The 17,190-nt window shown below is 41.0% G+C and overlaps 1 protein-coding gene across 2 annotated transcripts in view; it reads left to right on the top strand.

Annotated features, from left to right (window-relative positions):
* The window catches only part of TRPC3 (transient receptor potential cation channel subfamily C member 3), a 207,759-nt gene that overhangs the window by 120,971 nt on the left and 69,598 nt on the right, over positions 1-17,190 (top strand). For both annotated transcript variants that reach the window (XM_063458397.1, XM_063458396.1), the window contains exons 4-6: positions 1,920-2,084; positions 5,789-6,005; positions 10,805-11,038. In XM_063458397.1, coding sequence (XP_063314467.1) covers positions 1,920-2,084; positions 5,789-6,005; positions 10,805-11,038 — 616 coding nt within the window. The remainder of the gene's footprint in view (positions 1-1,919; positions 2,085-5,788; positions 6,006-10,804; positions 11,039-17,190) is intronic.

Raw genomic sequence — 17,190 nt, 5'->3', positions numbered from 1 at the left:
TCTCAGTAGCCGGCTCTGTATCATTAAGGGCGCCGCCCGCTGCTGCTGTGAATAATAAAGGGTTTCCTGTTTAACCCTTAAAGGGCCAGATCAATAACTTTAATTTGGGTGTGTTACACACAAGCTTGATCACATGTTTCCCTACAGCCTATCAGGAAACACCTTTAGCTATTTAAACCTTGTTTGTTCATTTCTCTGTGCCCTGTTGTGGTTTCCAGTTGGTTATCTGAGAGTGCGCACCCCTATTGTTTTTTTCTTGTGTATCTGACCTTGGCTTTCCTTATTGACTATCCGATCTCTGTATTCCTTGACTTTTGGCTTGGCTCCTGACTATTCTGAATTCTCCATTCCTTGACCTTTGGCTTGTTTATCGTTTGCGTTATACCTTTCTCTTGGCTTTTCCCTATCTTATATCTTTTTGCCTTTTTACGTTAAATCCGGCCATTTTAAGGCCCGGTAATACATCTTAGGTATTTTCTTGTTTTCTACTTAAGTTCTGCGTGTTGGGCATCTACAGAAATCCTGACAGTGACACAATTTTACTCAGCAAAAATAATGCTTCTGTTGCAAAGCGGGTTGGTGCTTGGTGGATTAACTTCTTTAACGCTATTGTGTTCGGCTTTAACCCCTTAAGAACAGAGACAATTGTACAAGTTCTGACCAAACAAAAACTTAGAATTTGAGTTATATGTCTGTTCAATCATAATTTACATATTTCATATTAAATGCACCCACACTTATTATATATCATTTTGTTTAAAATTGGTTCTTTATGCTATCTTAGTGGTCTCCCACACTGGTTGGAACAGTTGACGAGGTATTGTTTACTCTGTAGGCACTGCTGTTCCTAGGGCAGTGGAGACCCTTTGATGTTGTGTAGAATCTACTAAAGATGGTTCGAAGAATATAAGAACATATGTTAGTACATATTGTATAACAATCTAATAATAGGCCACTGTGCTAACTATACAACTGAACAATGGGTCACCAAGCAAATGTCATATATGTAATTTGAGTTCCTGTTAAAAAGTTCAAGGTAAATTTGAGTTACATTGTAATGTTTTCCAAAGTATTTTGATCATACATTTATGGAAAACACTTTTTATATTAAATGTAATTTCATGATATGCTATATTAATATAGATTTTTTTTGTAACTTCCGATTGCCAAATTATAACATAGAAACATAGAATGTGACGGCAGATAAGAACCATTCGGCCCATCTAGTCTGCCCAATTTTCTAAATACTTTCATTAGTCCCTAGCCTTATCTTATAGTTAGGATAGCCTTATGCCTATCCCACGCATGCTTAAACTCCTTTACTGTGTTAACCTCTACCACTTCAGCTGGAAGGCTATTCCATGCATCCACTACCCTCTCAGTAAAGTAATACTTCCTGATATTATTTTTAAACCTTTGTCCCTCTAAGACTATGTCCTCTTGTTGTGGTGGTTTTTCTTCTTTTAAATATAGTCTCCTCCTTTACTGTGTTGATTCCCTATATGTATTTAAATGTTTACAATGTTAAAAGCTTTCCTTCCCTGCACCCTGATTCCTCTTCTGCAAATGTCATTAAAAAAAAGCCCCCAGGTCCCTCCTCCCCCCTCAATAAAAAGTAAGCCCTCGGTGAATACTATTTTAGCAAACTACATGTATACCCTACCCTTTTGTGTCACTATACCCCACTCCCTCTAGCATGTAAGATCATTGAGCAGGGCCCTCAACCCCCTGTGTTCCTGTGTGCCCAACTCATCTGGTTACAAATATGTGTCTGTTAGTCCATCCCACCCATTGTACAGCGCTGCAGAATTTATTGAGGCTTTATAAATAATAATAACAATAATAATTGTGGAATATATGGAATACAGTTTCTTATTATATGTTGAAATGTTTTAAATTTGTACTTTGTATTTTTGCAGTTTGTGGCACATCCCAATTGCCAGCAGCAACTGTTAACAATCTGGTATGAAAATCTCTCAGGATTACGAGAACAGCCCATCGCAATCAAGTGTTTCGTTGTACTGGTCGTGGCGCTAGGTCTCCCCCTTCTGGCTGTGGGTTATTGGATTGCACCATGTAGCCGGGTATTGAATTCCACATGTTATAATGATATCTTATAAGATCTTCACTGACAGGTGCAGGTAACTCCAGCACTGAATAGGTTAATTTAAGTGCTTATTCATCTTCACTGTTATCTGTTTTTGTTTCTGACATATTAGTATATATTTTTTTCCAAATCAGTTTGTTCATTTTCACAAGCCTCCTGGTAGTCTTAACACAATGTAGATAGATTTTTTTTATATATATTTTATTTACACAAATACATCAGGTTGTGTTCATTGTTGAAAAGTAACGAGCATGTAAGTGGATATCAACAGCAAACCTTTTTCTCCCCTGTCCCATAGTGTCCCCCCCTCCCATAGTCTTCACTCACCCCCTACCCATAGTCTTCACCCACCCCCTCCCCATAGTCTTCATCCCCCCATCCCCCCATCCCCATAGTCTTCATCCCCCCACCCCTATAGTCTTCATCCCCCCATCCCCATAGTCTTCATCCACCCCATCCCCATAGTCTTCATCCACCCCATCCCCATAGACTTCATCCACCCCCTCCCCATAGTCTTCATCCACCCCCTCCCCATAGTCTTCATCCACCCCCTCCCCATAGTCTTCATCCACCCCCTCCCCATAGACTTCATCCACCCCCTCCCCATAGACTTCATCCACCCCCTCCCCATAGACTTCATCCACCCCCTCCCCATAGACTTCATCCACCCCCTCCCCATAGACTTCATCCACCCCCTCCCCATAGACTTCATCCACCCCCTCCCCATAGACTTCATCCACCCCCTCCCCATAGACTTCATCCACCCCCTCCCCATAGACTTCATCCACCCCCTCCCCATAGACTTCATCCACCCCCTCCCCATAGACTTCATCCACCCCCTCCCCATAGACTTCATCCACCCCCTCCCCATAGACTTCATCCACCCCCTCCCCATAGACTTCATCCACCCCCTCCCCATAGACTTCATCCACCCCCTCCCCATAGACTTCATCCACCCCCTCCCCATAGACTTCATCCACCCCCTCCCCATAGACTTCATCCACCCCCTCCCCATAGACTTCATCCACCCCCTCCCCATAGACTTCATCCACCCCCTCCCCATAGACTTCATCCACCCCCTCCCCATAGACTTCATCTCCCCCCCTCCCCATAGACTTCATCTCCCCCCTCCCCATAGACTTCATCTCCCCCCCCTCCCCATAGACTTCATCTCCCCCCCCTCCCCATAGACTTCATCTCCCCCCCCTCCCCATAGACTTCATCTCCCCCCCTCCCCATAGACTTCATCTCCCCCCTCCCCATAGACTTCATCTCCCCCCCCTCCCCATAGACTTCATCTCCCCCCCTCCCCATAGACTTCATCTCCCCCCTCCCCATAGACTTCATCTCCCCCCTCCCCATAGACTTCATCTCCCCCCCTCACCATAGACTTCATCTCCCCCCCTCACCATAGACTTCATCTCCCCCCCTCACCATAGACTTCATCTCCCCCCCTCACCATAGACTTCATCTCCCCCCCTCACCATAGACTTCATCTCCCCCCCTCCCCATAGACTTCATCTCCCCCCCTCCCCATAGACTTCATCTCCCCCCCTCCCCATAGACTTCATCTCCCCCCCTCCCCATAGACTTCATCTCCCCCCCTCCCCATAGACTTCATCTCCCCCCCTCCCCATAGACTTCATCCCCCTCCCTCCCCATAGACTTCATCCCCCTCCCTCCCCATAGACTTCATCCCCCTCCCTCCCCATAGACTTCATCCCCCTCCCTCCCCATAGACTTCATCCCCCTCCCTCCCCATAGACTTCATCCCCCTCCCTCCCCATAGACTTCATCCCCCTCCCTCCCCATAGACTTCATCCCCCTCCCTCCCCATAGACTTCATCCCCCTCCCTCCCCATAGACTTCATCCCCCTCCCTCCCCATAGACTTCATCCCCCTCCCTCCCCATAGACTTCATCCCCCTCCCTCCCCATAGACTTCATCCCCCTCCCTCCCCATAGACTTCATCCCCCTCCCTCCCCATAGACTTCATCCCCCTCCCTCCCCATAGACTTCATCCCCCTCCCTCCCCATATTCTTCTCTCCCATACTGTCCCCCTCCCCTTGTCCCATAATTACTTACCTGTCTTGCAGCGTTGGCCGGCAGCACAGGGCGCACCGCGGTAGTGGAACTTGAATTTCATGTTCCGGTTTCCGGCGGGACTGAAAGGAAGTGCGCACTCAGCTTGTGCACACTTCCTTTCAGTCCCGCCGGAAACCGGAACATGAAATTCAAGTTCCACTACCGCGGTGCGCCCTGTGCTGCTGGCCAACGCTGCAAGACAGGTAAGTAAAGCTTCATATTCGCTCCATAAGACGCACAGACATTTCCCCTCACTTTTGAGGGGGAAAAAAGTGCGTCTTATGGAGCGAAAAATACGGTATATATATTTGCCCATAAACTATAAGAATTTGACCTTTACCAAAGCAACTTACAGCTTCAGCTTAAAAACATTTATACAGACTAACACTACTATTTTACCAGTGAATATAATGCTATCTAAAGTTCAATAGACAAGCAATACTGTTTGAGTTCATGAAAACATTGCAAATCTTCCTCATGTCTTTGTATGACTAGTGACTAGATCTGTGTGATGTTTTTCACCCCTTAACAAAATTACTGTAACAGTGTTATACATTAGAATTAAGTTCAAGATTTGCCATTTGTGGTTATTACCTAATATTTTCTATTGCAAAAGTATATAGACAGACACACACACACACACACACACACACACACACACACACACACACACACTTGTATTATCTTTCTCTCTAAAGTCTCTTAACTTTTTTCTCCTGTGTCCATAGCAACAGAAATCATTAAAGCAAAACTGCCACTTCCCCTCAACCTGTCTCCACCCAGCCATGCAGACAATAGGCAATGGATCACCCTTTAAAATGCATACACTGACATTATACAAGAGTAGCATGTTCTTATTCTCGGTTTCAATTTTACACAGCATAATTCGGTTTTTATAATTAATCAACATTTTCTACCGTAGACATCCAATCAACAAAATATGAGCAGTTGCTTTCTTCTAGAAATTTGGTTATTGCTGCATTGGGAGGTAGATAAGGAGAGAGATTTTGCTGAATGAAATCATGGAAATCTTACGATGAGTTATGTAGCTTCAATCTATACTATACAAGATCATAAAGTTTTATAATGGAGAACTTATATATAAAAAGTACTCTTTATATTTCTTACATGTGAATAAGGAACAGCATGCAATCTATTTATGTTGAACGTCATTAAAATGTCATAGTTTAATTTCAACACATTTGCCATACATAGAACCAATGATATATTGTATGCAGTTTTTTTCCATTCTGCTTGAATTTGGTGAACATATACAGGTAGGTCACAAAACTGTCAGAGACTGCAGATGTATCATATAGACTGAAAATAAAAAGTAATAGCATATCTGGATCCATACAAAGTGTTTAAAGTTGAGCGAAAGACATCGACATTGACCTTTATATTTTAGAGTAGATGCATTTGATTTAATATCTATTACACTTACTCATTGATTATGCAACAAAAGCTCAGTTTCAAGAAACAAATTTAAAATAAATTCAAATATATGCTAAGGTCTTTTTGATTTTTCTAAACAATATGTTCTGGATAATGTTCAAACCATACACATTATAAAGATCTTCACCCTTTCATTCCAGCTTGGCAAAGTTCTCCGTAGTCCGTTCATGAAGTTTGTGGCTCATGCTGCATCATTTATCATCTTCCTGTGCCTGTTAGTGTTCAATGCATCTGACAGGTTTGAAGGCATCAAAACATTACCGAACATCACTGTTATTGAATATCCAAAGCAAATCTTCAGAGTGAAAACAACACGGTTTACATGGACTGAGATGCTCATTATGGTGTGGGTTCTAGGTATGTCTTGGTTTGTAGATTGTGCAAATATTTTCTATATTTAAAAAAACATGAAAACTATACATTCTATAAAGTTTGGATGTTAATTTTCTTTATCTTGATCTCTTTTAGAATCATTATCTTTGTAATAGCATTCTCATTTTTGTTTACTCTATTGTCTACATTTTTAAAATTCACAGCTATTTTCTGCACTCTAGAACAAGTTGATGCTTTATACAGCGTGGGGAAAAAGTATTTGTTCCCCTGCTGATTTTGAACGTTTACCCACTGACAAAGAAATGATCAGTCTATAATTTTAATGGTAGGTGTATTTTAACAGTGAGAAACAGAATAACAAAAAAAAAAGAAATCCAGGAAAAATGCATGTCAAAAAAGTTATAAATTGATTTGCATGTCAATGAGTGAAATAAGTATTTGACCCCTTCAATTTAGTTCTTGGTGGCAAAACCCTTTTTGTCAATCACAGAGGTCAGACGTTTCTTGTAGTTGGCCACCAGGTTTGCACACATCTCAAGAGGGATTTTGTCCCACTCCTCTTTGCAGATCCTCTCCAAGTCATTAAGGTTTCAAGGCTGAAGTTTGGTAATTTTCTATGTGATTAAGGTCTGGAAACTGGCTAGGCCACTACAGGACCTTAATGTGCTTCTTCTTTAGCCACTCATTTGTTGCCTTGGCTGTGTGTTTTGGGTCATTGTCATGCTGGAACCCATTTTCAATGCCCTGGCTGAGGGAAGGAGGTTGTCACCCAAGATTTGACGGTACATGGCCCCATCCATCGTCCCTTTGATGCGGTGCAGCAGAAAACCCCCTCCCCCCCAAAGCATAATATTTCTACCTCCATGTTTGACGGTGGGGATAGTGTTCTTGGGGTCATAGGCAGCATTTCTCCTCCTCCAAACATGGCGAGTTGAGTTGATGCCAAAGAGCTTGATTTTGGTCTTATCTGACCACAACACTTTGACCTGGGTTGATTCCTCACTGTTCTCATTGAAACTCCACGAGGTAAGATGTTTCATGAGCACCAGACCGAAGGAGAGTGGTGCAAATAATCGCACCAACTGTTGTCACTTTCTCACCCAGCTGCTTGGCGATGGTCTTGTAGCCCATTCCAGCTTTGTGTACATCTACAATCGTGTCCCTGACATCCTTGGACAGCTTTGGTCTTGGCCATAGTGGAGAGTTTGGAATCTGATTGATTGCTTCTGTGGACAGGTGTCTTTTATACAGATAGCAAGCTGAGATTAGGAGCACTACCTTTCAGAGAGTGCTCCTAATTTCAGCTCATTACCTGTATAAAAGACACCTGGGAGACAGAAATCGTACTGATTGATAGGGGATCAAATACGTATTTCACTCATTGACATGCAAATCAATTTATAACTTTTTTGACATGTGTTTTTCTGGATGTTTTTTATTTGTTGTTCTGTCTCTCACTGTTAAAATACACCTACCATTAAAATTAAAGACTGATCATTTCTTTGTCAGTGGGAAAACATAAAAAATCAGCAGGGGATCAAATTTTTTTTTTTTTTACCTCACTGTATATGAATTGTTAGTAATAATTGAATACAGAGTCATATTTAGTTGGCTTAAGATTTATCCATAGCTCTGGGTATATGAATGCATTTAAAACAATGAATTATACACAGGTAACCATTTCTAAAGTAATTTAAAACTTGGTTAATATCTACATAGTTTGTTTTCTTTCAATTTATACTGAATTTACCAAATATATAGACAAATTGGAGCTGTATGTTTGTGCAGTAGCCATGAAATAAATGAATATAACCTCAGTCAAAGGAGATAATTTACTAAACAACATTGCTGTTTAATCTATTGATGCTGCATGTTTGCACCAAGATAAGATTCATTAGAAGGTGGAAACAAACAGTGTCACTAGAAAACAAATGAAATGTATACCCAGAGAGAGAACACTTGCTGGCGAAGAATAAAAACAGTCACTCTGTCCCCCATTTACTGCATTGTATTATAGTCTTCTAGCCGCTAACCCTTCCTCCACACTCACCATAAATACCAATGAGGCCTTAGATGTGGCCGCTAACCCTTCCTCCACACTGGCCAAATTTAAAAAACAAAACATGTAAAATAATTTGTTTAATTCTTACCTGAGATTATCTTGAATGAAAATCTAATTATTTTATTCAGCCACAATAAATGTGTCCAAGAAAAAAAATAATAACCCAATAGACCCCATGTTTTTTAATCCCTTATTTGCATTTCTCCATTCCTTCACACTGTGTATGAGGTTTGAGTGGCTACAATTTTGAAAACGTTGAAGTGCACCAGGGAGCCTGGAAAGATTTCTTCTCTCCTACCTAATATACTATACAAAAGCTTCAGTCCTCAACTCCACGTTCAATAAAAATAAAGAACTGCAGCCTCACAGCTACATTCTCAGCCTCACAGCTACATTAAAATAGCTATTTCAGATTTGACATAGGGCTCTGACAATCAGTGTATCTTTGCCAAAGAGGCAATTATGATTTGCAAGATTCATCCAGTCAATCACTTTGCCCCATTTATTTCCCCTGTGGTATTTAGGATGAGAAATGAATGGAACTTTGTGACTGATTTAATAAAATGACCAATAGCATCTGCCCTTCTTTAGATCCATAGTGGAAATCAATCCCTTGCTTTAGAGGTGAACCAACCCACATATTTTACAAAGACATATGGTTCTGATGACGCTTCCAATCAGATTTAATCTTTCTGTCATCAACTTTGAAGTATTTTGAATATTATTTTAAGGTTGTGCTGGCATTTAGAGTGTGTATGATATTTACTGCATGATTATGGATGTCTTTTTCGTTTTGCAGTAGATAAGGATAAATGGGTATCTGAAGACTATGCTGGATTTAAGAATTAACATATTTTATATTGCAGGTTATTTAACATAATAGGGAAAGGTCATGGAACTAATGGAATTAGTTCATCTAGGAACGTGTGGTCTTAAATGCCCACTGGTAACTTTCTTGGGGGATGAGATAGCCCTGTTGGTATCAAAGGACTAGAATATGCTTTTGGCTAAGATCTTGGGGGAGCCATTCTGTCATAGTAAGCACCAGGTGTCATCAATAAATGACAAAATGCACCACCAACAATAAGTTAAATCGTCCAGAAAATATAATGCATATTGGTACTTAAATAAAAATAAACAATGTATATTTATGAAATAGGTTTAAATTACTGAGAAATCCAGGAGTTAATTACAAATATAACTTCACACTGGGCAGAGCACTAGCTCTGAGATTATAGTTTGAATTTAGGACAAATGTATTGTCCATGAGATTTTGGACTTTTGGGCCATTCTTTAAACATAGTAGGTAGGCACCCATGCCTAATCTGTTATAGTAATGCTTAATTCTATGGCAATTGGGGTTAAAGTAATAAGAATGAGTGCAGTACCCCTTTGGGTTTTTAGAGGTTTCTAAGAATTCCCAATACTTACCATTAACAGTTCACCTACTGTTCAGTGAAAACAGGCCCGACTGGCCATCGTACAAACTAGGCAAATGCCCGGTGGGGCAGAGGATCTCTCCTGCCAGCGCAGGCAAAGTTGGTGCTATCTAAGTGCTGATCTTGCTGTATGCCTTCACAAGCCAATGGTGATTCATACCAGCAACGGAAAGGAGGTGGAAAGAGGATATAGGGGTTTTGAGTGTTTCTCTTGCAAGCTCAGAACATCGCTGTGGTTATTAAATATACCACCTGCCCCCCTAAAGCACAATATAGGCTTATACCTCTCAACACATTCACACACTGCACCCCTCATGCACACACTGCACCCCCCACACACACTGCACAGGTCATACACACTGGTGCACCTTACACAATCTGTTCCCTACTCACTCACTGCACTCCTCACACACACTGTGCCCTACACGCACTGTGCCTTACACATTCACTTCACCCCTACTCATCCTGCACCCCTCCACAAACTAGATCCCCTATACAAACACTGCACCACTTACTCAATTCCAGACACACACACTACGTTAGTTATACTCACTCTTGATCCTCTACACACACTAGATCTATTATACACACTGTGGATCCACTACACTAGATCTCCTAAACAGTCAGGATCCTCTGCACAATCAATACATCCTCTATATTCACGTTCTGCCCCAACTACATACAACATGCCTGATATACACACTCGGGATCTCTAATACACACACTAGATCATCTGTATGCAAACACACTACAGTACAGTCATTAAATACACACTCTCTACAGCCCCTAAATACACTACATCACCTATACACATACCTTATGGCACCTACATCCACTATACACACACTATGCCCCCTATACACACACCTTACAGCACCTATTCACGCTCACTCTCTACAGAGACAATAATACTCTCTTGGTCATTTTGGTCTCTATCCCACTTATGGAGACAACAGAGAGAAGTCACAAGCAACAGACTCCCCAATGCAATATGTTTAAATGAGAAAGGTTTTTGAATAGTTATTCTTCTTACCTGAGGAACGTTGGGCATATCACCCTACCTTCACTCTGCTGGAAGTTCCTCAGGAGGTGGAGCGTGCCAGAGCACACCTGGCACCCTAACCAATGCAGCAAGCACTACAGGACAGGGAATACAAAATGTCAGTTTTACAAAAATCAGTTTCAGCTGCACATTATGTAGGTCTGTGAAATTGGCATAGTCCACTACATCAAGTGTGTTTTATAATTAGAATAGGAAACATACTGCACCTTACGATTTTTATGTTGTACAAGTGACACATAGATGCTGTTTTCATTTACAGGAATGATGTGGTCTGAGTGTAAGGAGCTCTGGTTGGAAGGACCCAGAGAATATATACTGCAGCTATGGAATGTGCTGGACTTTGGAATGCTGTCCATCTTCATTGCAGCATTTACTGCTAGACTCCTTGCTTTCCTGCAAGCCACAAAAGCTCAACAGTATGTGGACAAACACATCCAAGAAAGTGATCTTTCACTTGTCACACTACCACCTGAAATTGAATATTTTACATATGGTAAGATCAATATATTACTAAACAGTTATTTAAAGGAATGTAAACGTTGTCTAAAACATAATTGCATCTATTTGTCAGTATTACTATGACATCACAGCCAATACAAAAGTACATATGATTGAATTAATAAGCAAGCATTGAACAATTCACAAACACTTTATGATTTACTGTATATTGGGACCATATGCATGTGCACAGGGTGTGCCTGATATGCTCAGGCACAACCTAAAACAGCTTAGCACCGGCTGTTAGATGGCGTTGCAGCAGCTGCAAGCATTGACAGGGAGCTCAAAAGATCTGACTGGCCCTGAGATCTCCTGTTTAATGAGAAACTCCTGGACTGCAGATCATGTGAATTACTCCGTTATGGCCTGGACTGGAAGGAGCATTTACAGTGGTCTGCACCAGCCAGAGCTGCAGACCACTAGCTCCTCCCACCAGACCACCATGGATCAGGAAAATTACACCATTGGACCACCAGGGTGCAGGATCATATCTACTCTGACTAAGGTGTTTTTACATTTATTACCTAGTAAATTGTGGGGAGGCTGGAACAAACAAAGCCACACAGCCACACACATCACTCAAATATAGCCAAACACAACCACATCACTGAAAACTGCCTACACACAACAACATACATCACTCAGAACTTTCCACACACAACAACACACAGCCACAACTACCTATTCACATCACTGACAGTTACCTACACACAGTAACAGACAGCAGCTACCTACACATAGCGACACAAACCAGGTGCCCACATATAGATATTCACATCACTCATAGCTACCTATTACAGCTGCACATACCATTCACAGCTACTCACACACATTGCTTACTGCTACTTACACAGCAACACACATCACTTAGAGCTATAGCATTTACAGTTACCCTACATTTAAAGAACAGTCACCCCAGACAAGCACCACACCTGGCTTCCTACATTACAAATTCATATTAAGATTCCATACTTCCACCCTCACCCTTGCCATCTCCATCTACTCCAATGATCCCAAACACCTTTTTCATACCTTTAACTCCAACCAAGCTATTAATTAACCTCACAGCTAGTGATTCTGCATGCCATTTTACTGACAAGATTAATTAAATTAGGAATGCAATCTCCCCTTTTTCCTCCTCCCTTTCAATACTCCTCGTCTATTCTGTTCCTTCTTCCACTCTTTTACCCTTCTCTCTCAGCAAGAGACATCTAAATTTCTCACATACTCTTATACAACTAAGACAAAATAGAATATATCTAGACCTATAGAAAAATAAAAGAAAGCGCTCATAGGGGATTAACGTTAAACCATAAGTATCCCCTTGTGTTTATATCGCACTTACAGAATTTCTGTAGTTTTCAAGCTCATCAAATTGATGGATATCCCCAGATTCCTCGAAATTAGGATGGTAGATTAAGCATGCAAAAGATAAAAAATATCATAGTGCAACACTGTTTAAAAAGTTAAATCACAGCTTTTAATGGTTACACTTACAATATGATGGTTGTAAAAAGGCTCATCAAAACAATTCTGTTTCTTCCATCAATGTTGGGCCAAAACGTCCTTATAAAGAGGTCAGGCAGGCAAAACAGATATACAGTTATAAAATAATAAAATGCCAATCAAATAAAAGTCTCAAGTCTCTACGCGTTTCGTCTGGGTTACCAGACTTCCTCAGGAGTAGTGCTTCAATCCTTCTGGGGGCTTCAACTCCCTTTTATAGGTCTCCCCGCCGGTATTTTAATCCAATTTTCAAATTCCGATCAGCTGGGTGTTAGTTTGTTAATTCACTCCATATATGGAGTTCCGGATCCTGCTTGTGGAACACACGTGCGTTCCATAGACCCGGAAGCATCCACTTCCTCCCCATCTGAGCGGACGTACGTCACTGGAACGCACGTGCGTTCCACTTCATCCGATTTTCGTATCAACATCAAAAGGTCCCCATAGTGGAAACAAAAAATAAAATTTAATCGTGTTAGTTTTAATACACGGTCATTGTTAATTTAGCGTGTTTCTTTCTTTATACATGAAGTATTGTTATAGCCCAAATGTATGGTTAAGTCTAAGGCATAATAGGATCAGGATTTTTGTATTCCCACAATTAATATTGGTCTTTCAGGACCTAGATACTGTCCATTAGCATATTAAGATCTCCTGCTCTATAACATTACTGAGCAATTCGTACCATAGATAAGGTTGTGTATTGTAATTACACTTGTCTTATTTACATATTAAAAATATATAGTGTTGTCTAAATATATAAGAAAAACAAAACTTATTGAGAGGGCAACAGAAAAAGGGTATATGCAAGAGGTGATGGTAGCAAAGGGAAAGATTCTGGAGCCACTGGCCAAAAATATACATATGAAATATACATTTGAAAAATAAAAATAAAAATAGAAATAAAAATAAAAATAGAAATAAAAATAAAAATATGAATAAAAATAAAAATAAAAATAGATATGTTAAAACATTAATTATAAATTATAAATTATAAAAAACAAATCAAATCAAAATCCACATTTAGTCCTAGTGGTTGTAGGGTTTTAAGCCTATGGATCCAGAATCCCTCCCACTGTCTAAGTTTGGTGATGATGTCCCCTCCCCTTGCATCCAAAACAACGTGTTCAATGATAATCCAAGACAAACTATGTGTTCTGAAACTGGGACACTGATTACAGTGTGTGGGGACTGAATGGTTCTGGACCCCCTTCCTTATGTTGTTCAAATGCTCCAAAAAGCGTATTTTGGCTTTCCGTCCAGTTCTCCCCACATACTGTGCCCCACAACCACACATGAGTAAATATACTACATGAGTGGATAAGCATGTTACATTTCCTTTGATTTTAAATTCTTCTCCAGTGGTTGTACTTTTAAAGGTTTCAATATGGCTTGGTCTCAATTTGCAGGCTTTACATTGCCCACAGGTATAAAAACCCTTTCTACTGCTTTTACCTCCAGTTGTATTGGGTAATTTAAAGAAACTAGGTGTAAGATGTGTCGAAAGGTTTCTCCCTTTCCTATATATAACTTTGGGAATGTCTGGTAGTTTACGTCCCAAAAATTCATCAAGCTGAAGGATGGACCAATGTTTTCTAAAGATTTTATTGATATGAAACGCTTTTGAGTTGAACTGCGTGTTAAAAGAATACTCAAAAGGATTTCTTGTATTAATTGGTGGTTTGGATCTATTGACCAAAAGGTCCCCCCTATTGGTATTCCTGATTCTTTTTGCCTCTGCCTTTAATTGCTCTTTTCTATACCCTTTTTCTACAAACTTTTTAATCAAAAGGTCTGCTTGCTCTTCATATAATTTTTCATTCGTACAGTTCCGTCTCAGCCTAGTGAATTGGCTTTTGGGGACTCCTGAGAGCCATTTAGGGTGATGTCCACTATTTGATTGAATGAAACTATTTACATCTGTGGGCTTAAAGAAGGTCTTTGTTTTTATTACTGAATCTTCAATAAAAATGGTCAGGTCCAGAAAATCTATGCTCATTGGATTGAAAATTGGTGTAAACACTAGGGACAACGTATTGTTGTTCAGATAAGAGAAAAAATCATCGAGTTGTTCATCAGACCCTTTCCAGATTACAAGAATATCATCAATGTACCGACGCCAGAGCACCAGGTTTGCCCCAAATGGACTATCGGTCCAAATGAATGAACGTTCCCAACTGTCCATGAAGATGTTTGCATAACTGGGGGCAAACCTGGTGCCCATAGCAGTACCCTTGACTTGCAGAAAGAAATCATCATTGAACATAAAAAAATTATGTGTCAAAATAAACTCTATTGATTCAAGTAGGAATGACCTGAATTTGGGATCCAATGTTTAATCTCCCTCGAGATTTTCCCTCACAGCCTGCAGCCCTTGTCTGTGATCTATTACGGAATATAAAGAGCTAACGTCCAGCGTTATCCAGATGTAGTCTTTACACCATTCGATCGAATCCAGTTCTTGTAATAGATGTTTTGTATCTTTTATCTGAACAGAGCGAGGGGAGGGTGCAGCGGAGGAAAACCTGTTACAAACTAGAGGCTTCAACAAGGAAACATGAAAGGAGTTAGGAATGCGCAAGCCAGGTGGAAGGGCAAGGCGATACGCAACAGGATTAATTTGAGTCAGAACCTTGTAAGGACCAATGTAACGAGGCGCAAATTTCATAGAGGGAACCTTCAAGCGAATGTTTCTGGTACTCAACCATACCCTATCCCCTGGAACAAAAATCGGAGCCGCCCTTCTACGCTTGTCTGCGTGTTGTTTGAACAACGTGGAATTATGAAGGAGAATTTGTCGAGTCTGATCCCACAACTTCCTCAAATTGGCAACATGGACATCAACCGACGGTACCCCTTGGGAAGGGGAAACCGAGGGAAGAATAGGAGGATGAAAGCCATAATTCATGAAAAAGGGGCTAGAACGAGTCGAATCGCAAACGAGATTGTTGTGTGCAAACTCCGCCCAAGGAATCAGACCGACCCAATCGTCCTGGTGTTCGGAAACAAAACAACGCAAATATTGTTCAATCTTTTGGTTGGTGCGTTCAGCAGCTCCGTTAGACTGGGGATGATATGCAGAAGAGAAATTCAATTTGATACCCAATTGAGAACAAAAGGATTTCCAAAAATGGGAAACAAATTGGGAACCTCTATCAGAGACAATTTCGGAGGGTATACCATGTAAACGAAAAATCTCTCTCGCGAATATCTCAGCCAATTCGGGAGAAGACGGAAGTTTAGGTAAGGGCACGAAATGAGCCATCTTAGTAAACCTGTCAACCACCGTGAGAATAACAGTCTGTCTTTTAGAAATAGGCAAATCGACAATGAAATCCATAGCCAAACAGGACCATGGTCTCTCGGGAATTTCTAAGGGGTGCAAGAGCCCACAAGGAAGCGTATGAGGTTGCTTAGTCTTCATACAGACCTCACATGCCCCAACGAAATCCTTAATATCCTTACGTAATGAAGGCCACCAGAAATCTTTAGAAATCAAGGAACACGTCTTGCGTATGCCAGGATGCCCAGCCACCTTGCTGTTGTGAAAGCACTGCAACAGTTCCAGTTGGAGTTCAGGAGGAACGAAGTGCCGTGCCCCGGGAGCCTGTCTGGGAGCCAGATGCTGTACCTTCATGATCTCGGCAAGCAACGGGGAGTGTATCCTGAGATTCGTGTTGGCGATAATATTGCACTTGGGAACTACAGAGGACAAAACCGCATCAGATATAGTAGAGGGTTCATGTTGGCGAGACAAAGCATCGGCCTTAGAGTTCTTAGAACCAGGTCTATAAGTGAGCACATAGTTGAAATGAGTGAGGAATAAGGACCAACGAGCTTGCCTGGCGGACAAGCGCTTGGCTTCCCCAATATAGGACAAGTTCTTGTGATCTGTCAAAATAGTAACAGGGTGCAAGGTCCCTTCCAATAAATGTCTCCACTCCTTTAAAGCCATAATAACCGCTAATAGTTCCCTGTCACCAATGTCATATCTGCTTTCAGGCCCAGACAATTTCTTGGAAAAAAAACCACATGGATGTAACGGTTTATCCACACCTAATCTTTGAGACAAGATAGCACCTATACCTGTCTCCGAGGCGTCTACCTCGAGTAGAAAAGGCAAAGACGTATCAGGATGAACTAAAATCGGTGCTGAAGCAAAAAGATCCTTGAGTGTTTTGAAAGCAACGAGAGCTTCAGTAGACCAAGTCTTAGTGTCAGCCCCCTGTCTAGTCATATTGGTAATAGGCGCAATAATAGACGAGTATCCTTTAATGAAGCGCCTATAATAATTGGAGAATCCAATAAACCTCTGAATGGCCTTGAGTCCCCTGGGCAATGGCCAATCTAAAATAGACTGGAGTTTAACCGGATCCATCTTAAACCCGTCCCCAGAAATAACGTACCCAAGAAAGTTTATCTGAGACTGGTCAAAACTACATTTCTCCAATTTGCAGTACAATCCATGTTGTAGAAGTTTGCGCAATACCCTTCTGACTTGTCTGTGGTGAGTCTCAATCTCACTAGAGTGTATAAGTATATCATCCAGATATACAATAACGCAATCATGTTGAAATTCCCTAAGAACTTCATTAATCAGGTCCTGAAATACTGCTGGTGCATTACAGAGACCAAAAGGCA

Source organism: Pelobates fuscus, chromosome 6, assembly GCF_036172605.1.
Source record: "Pelobates fuscus isolate aPelFus1 chromosome 6, aPelFus1.pri, whole genome shotgun sequence".
Classification (NCBI taxonomy): domain Eukaryota; kingdom Metazoa; phylum Chordata; class Amphibia; order Anura; family Pelobatidae; genus Pelobates; species Pelobates fuscus.
The sequence above is the reverse complement of the archived record's forward strand: the minus strand, read 5'-3'. Positions and strand labels throughout refer to the sequence as shown.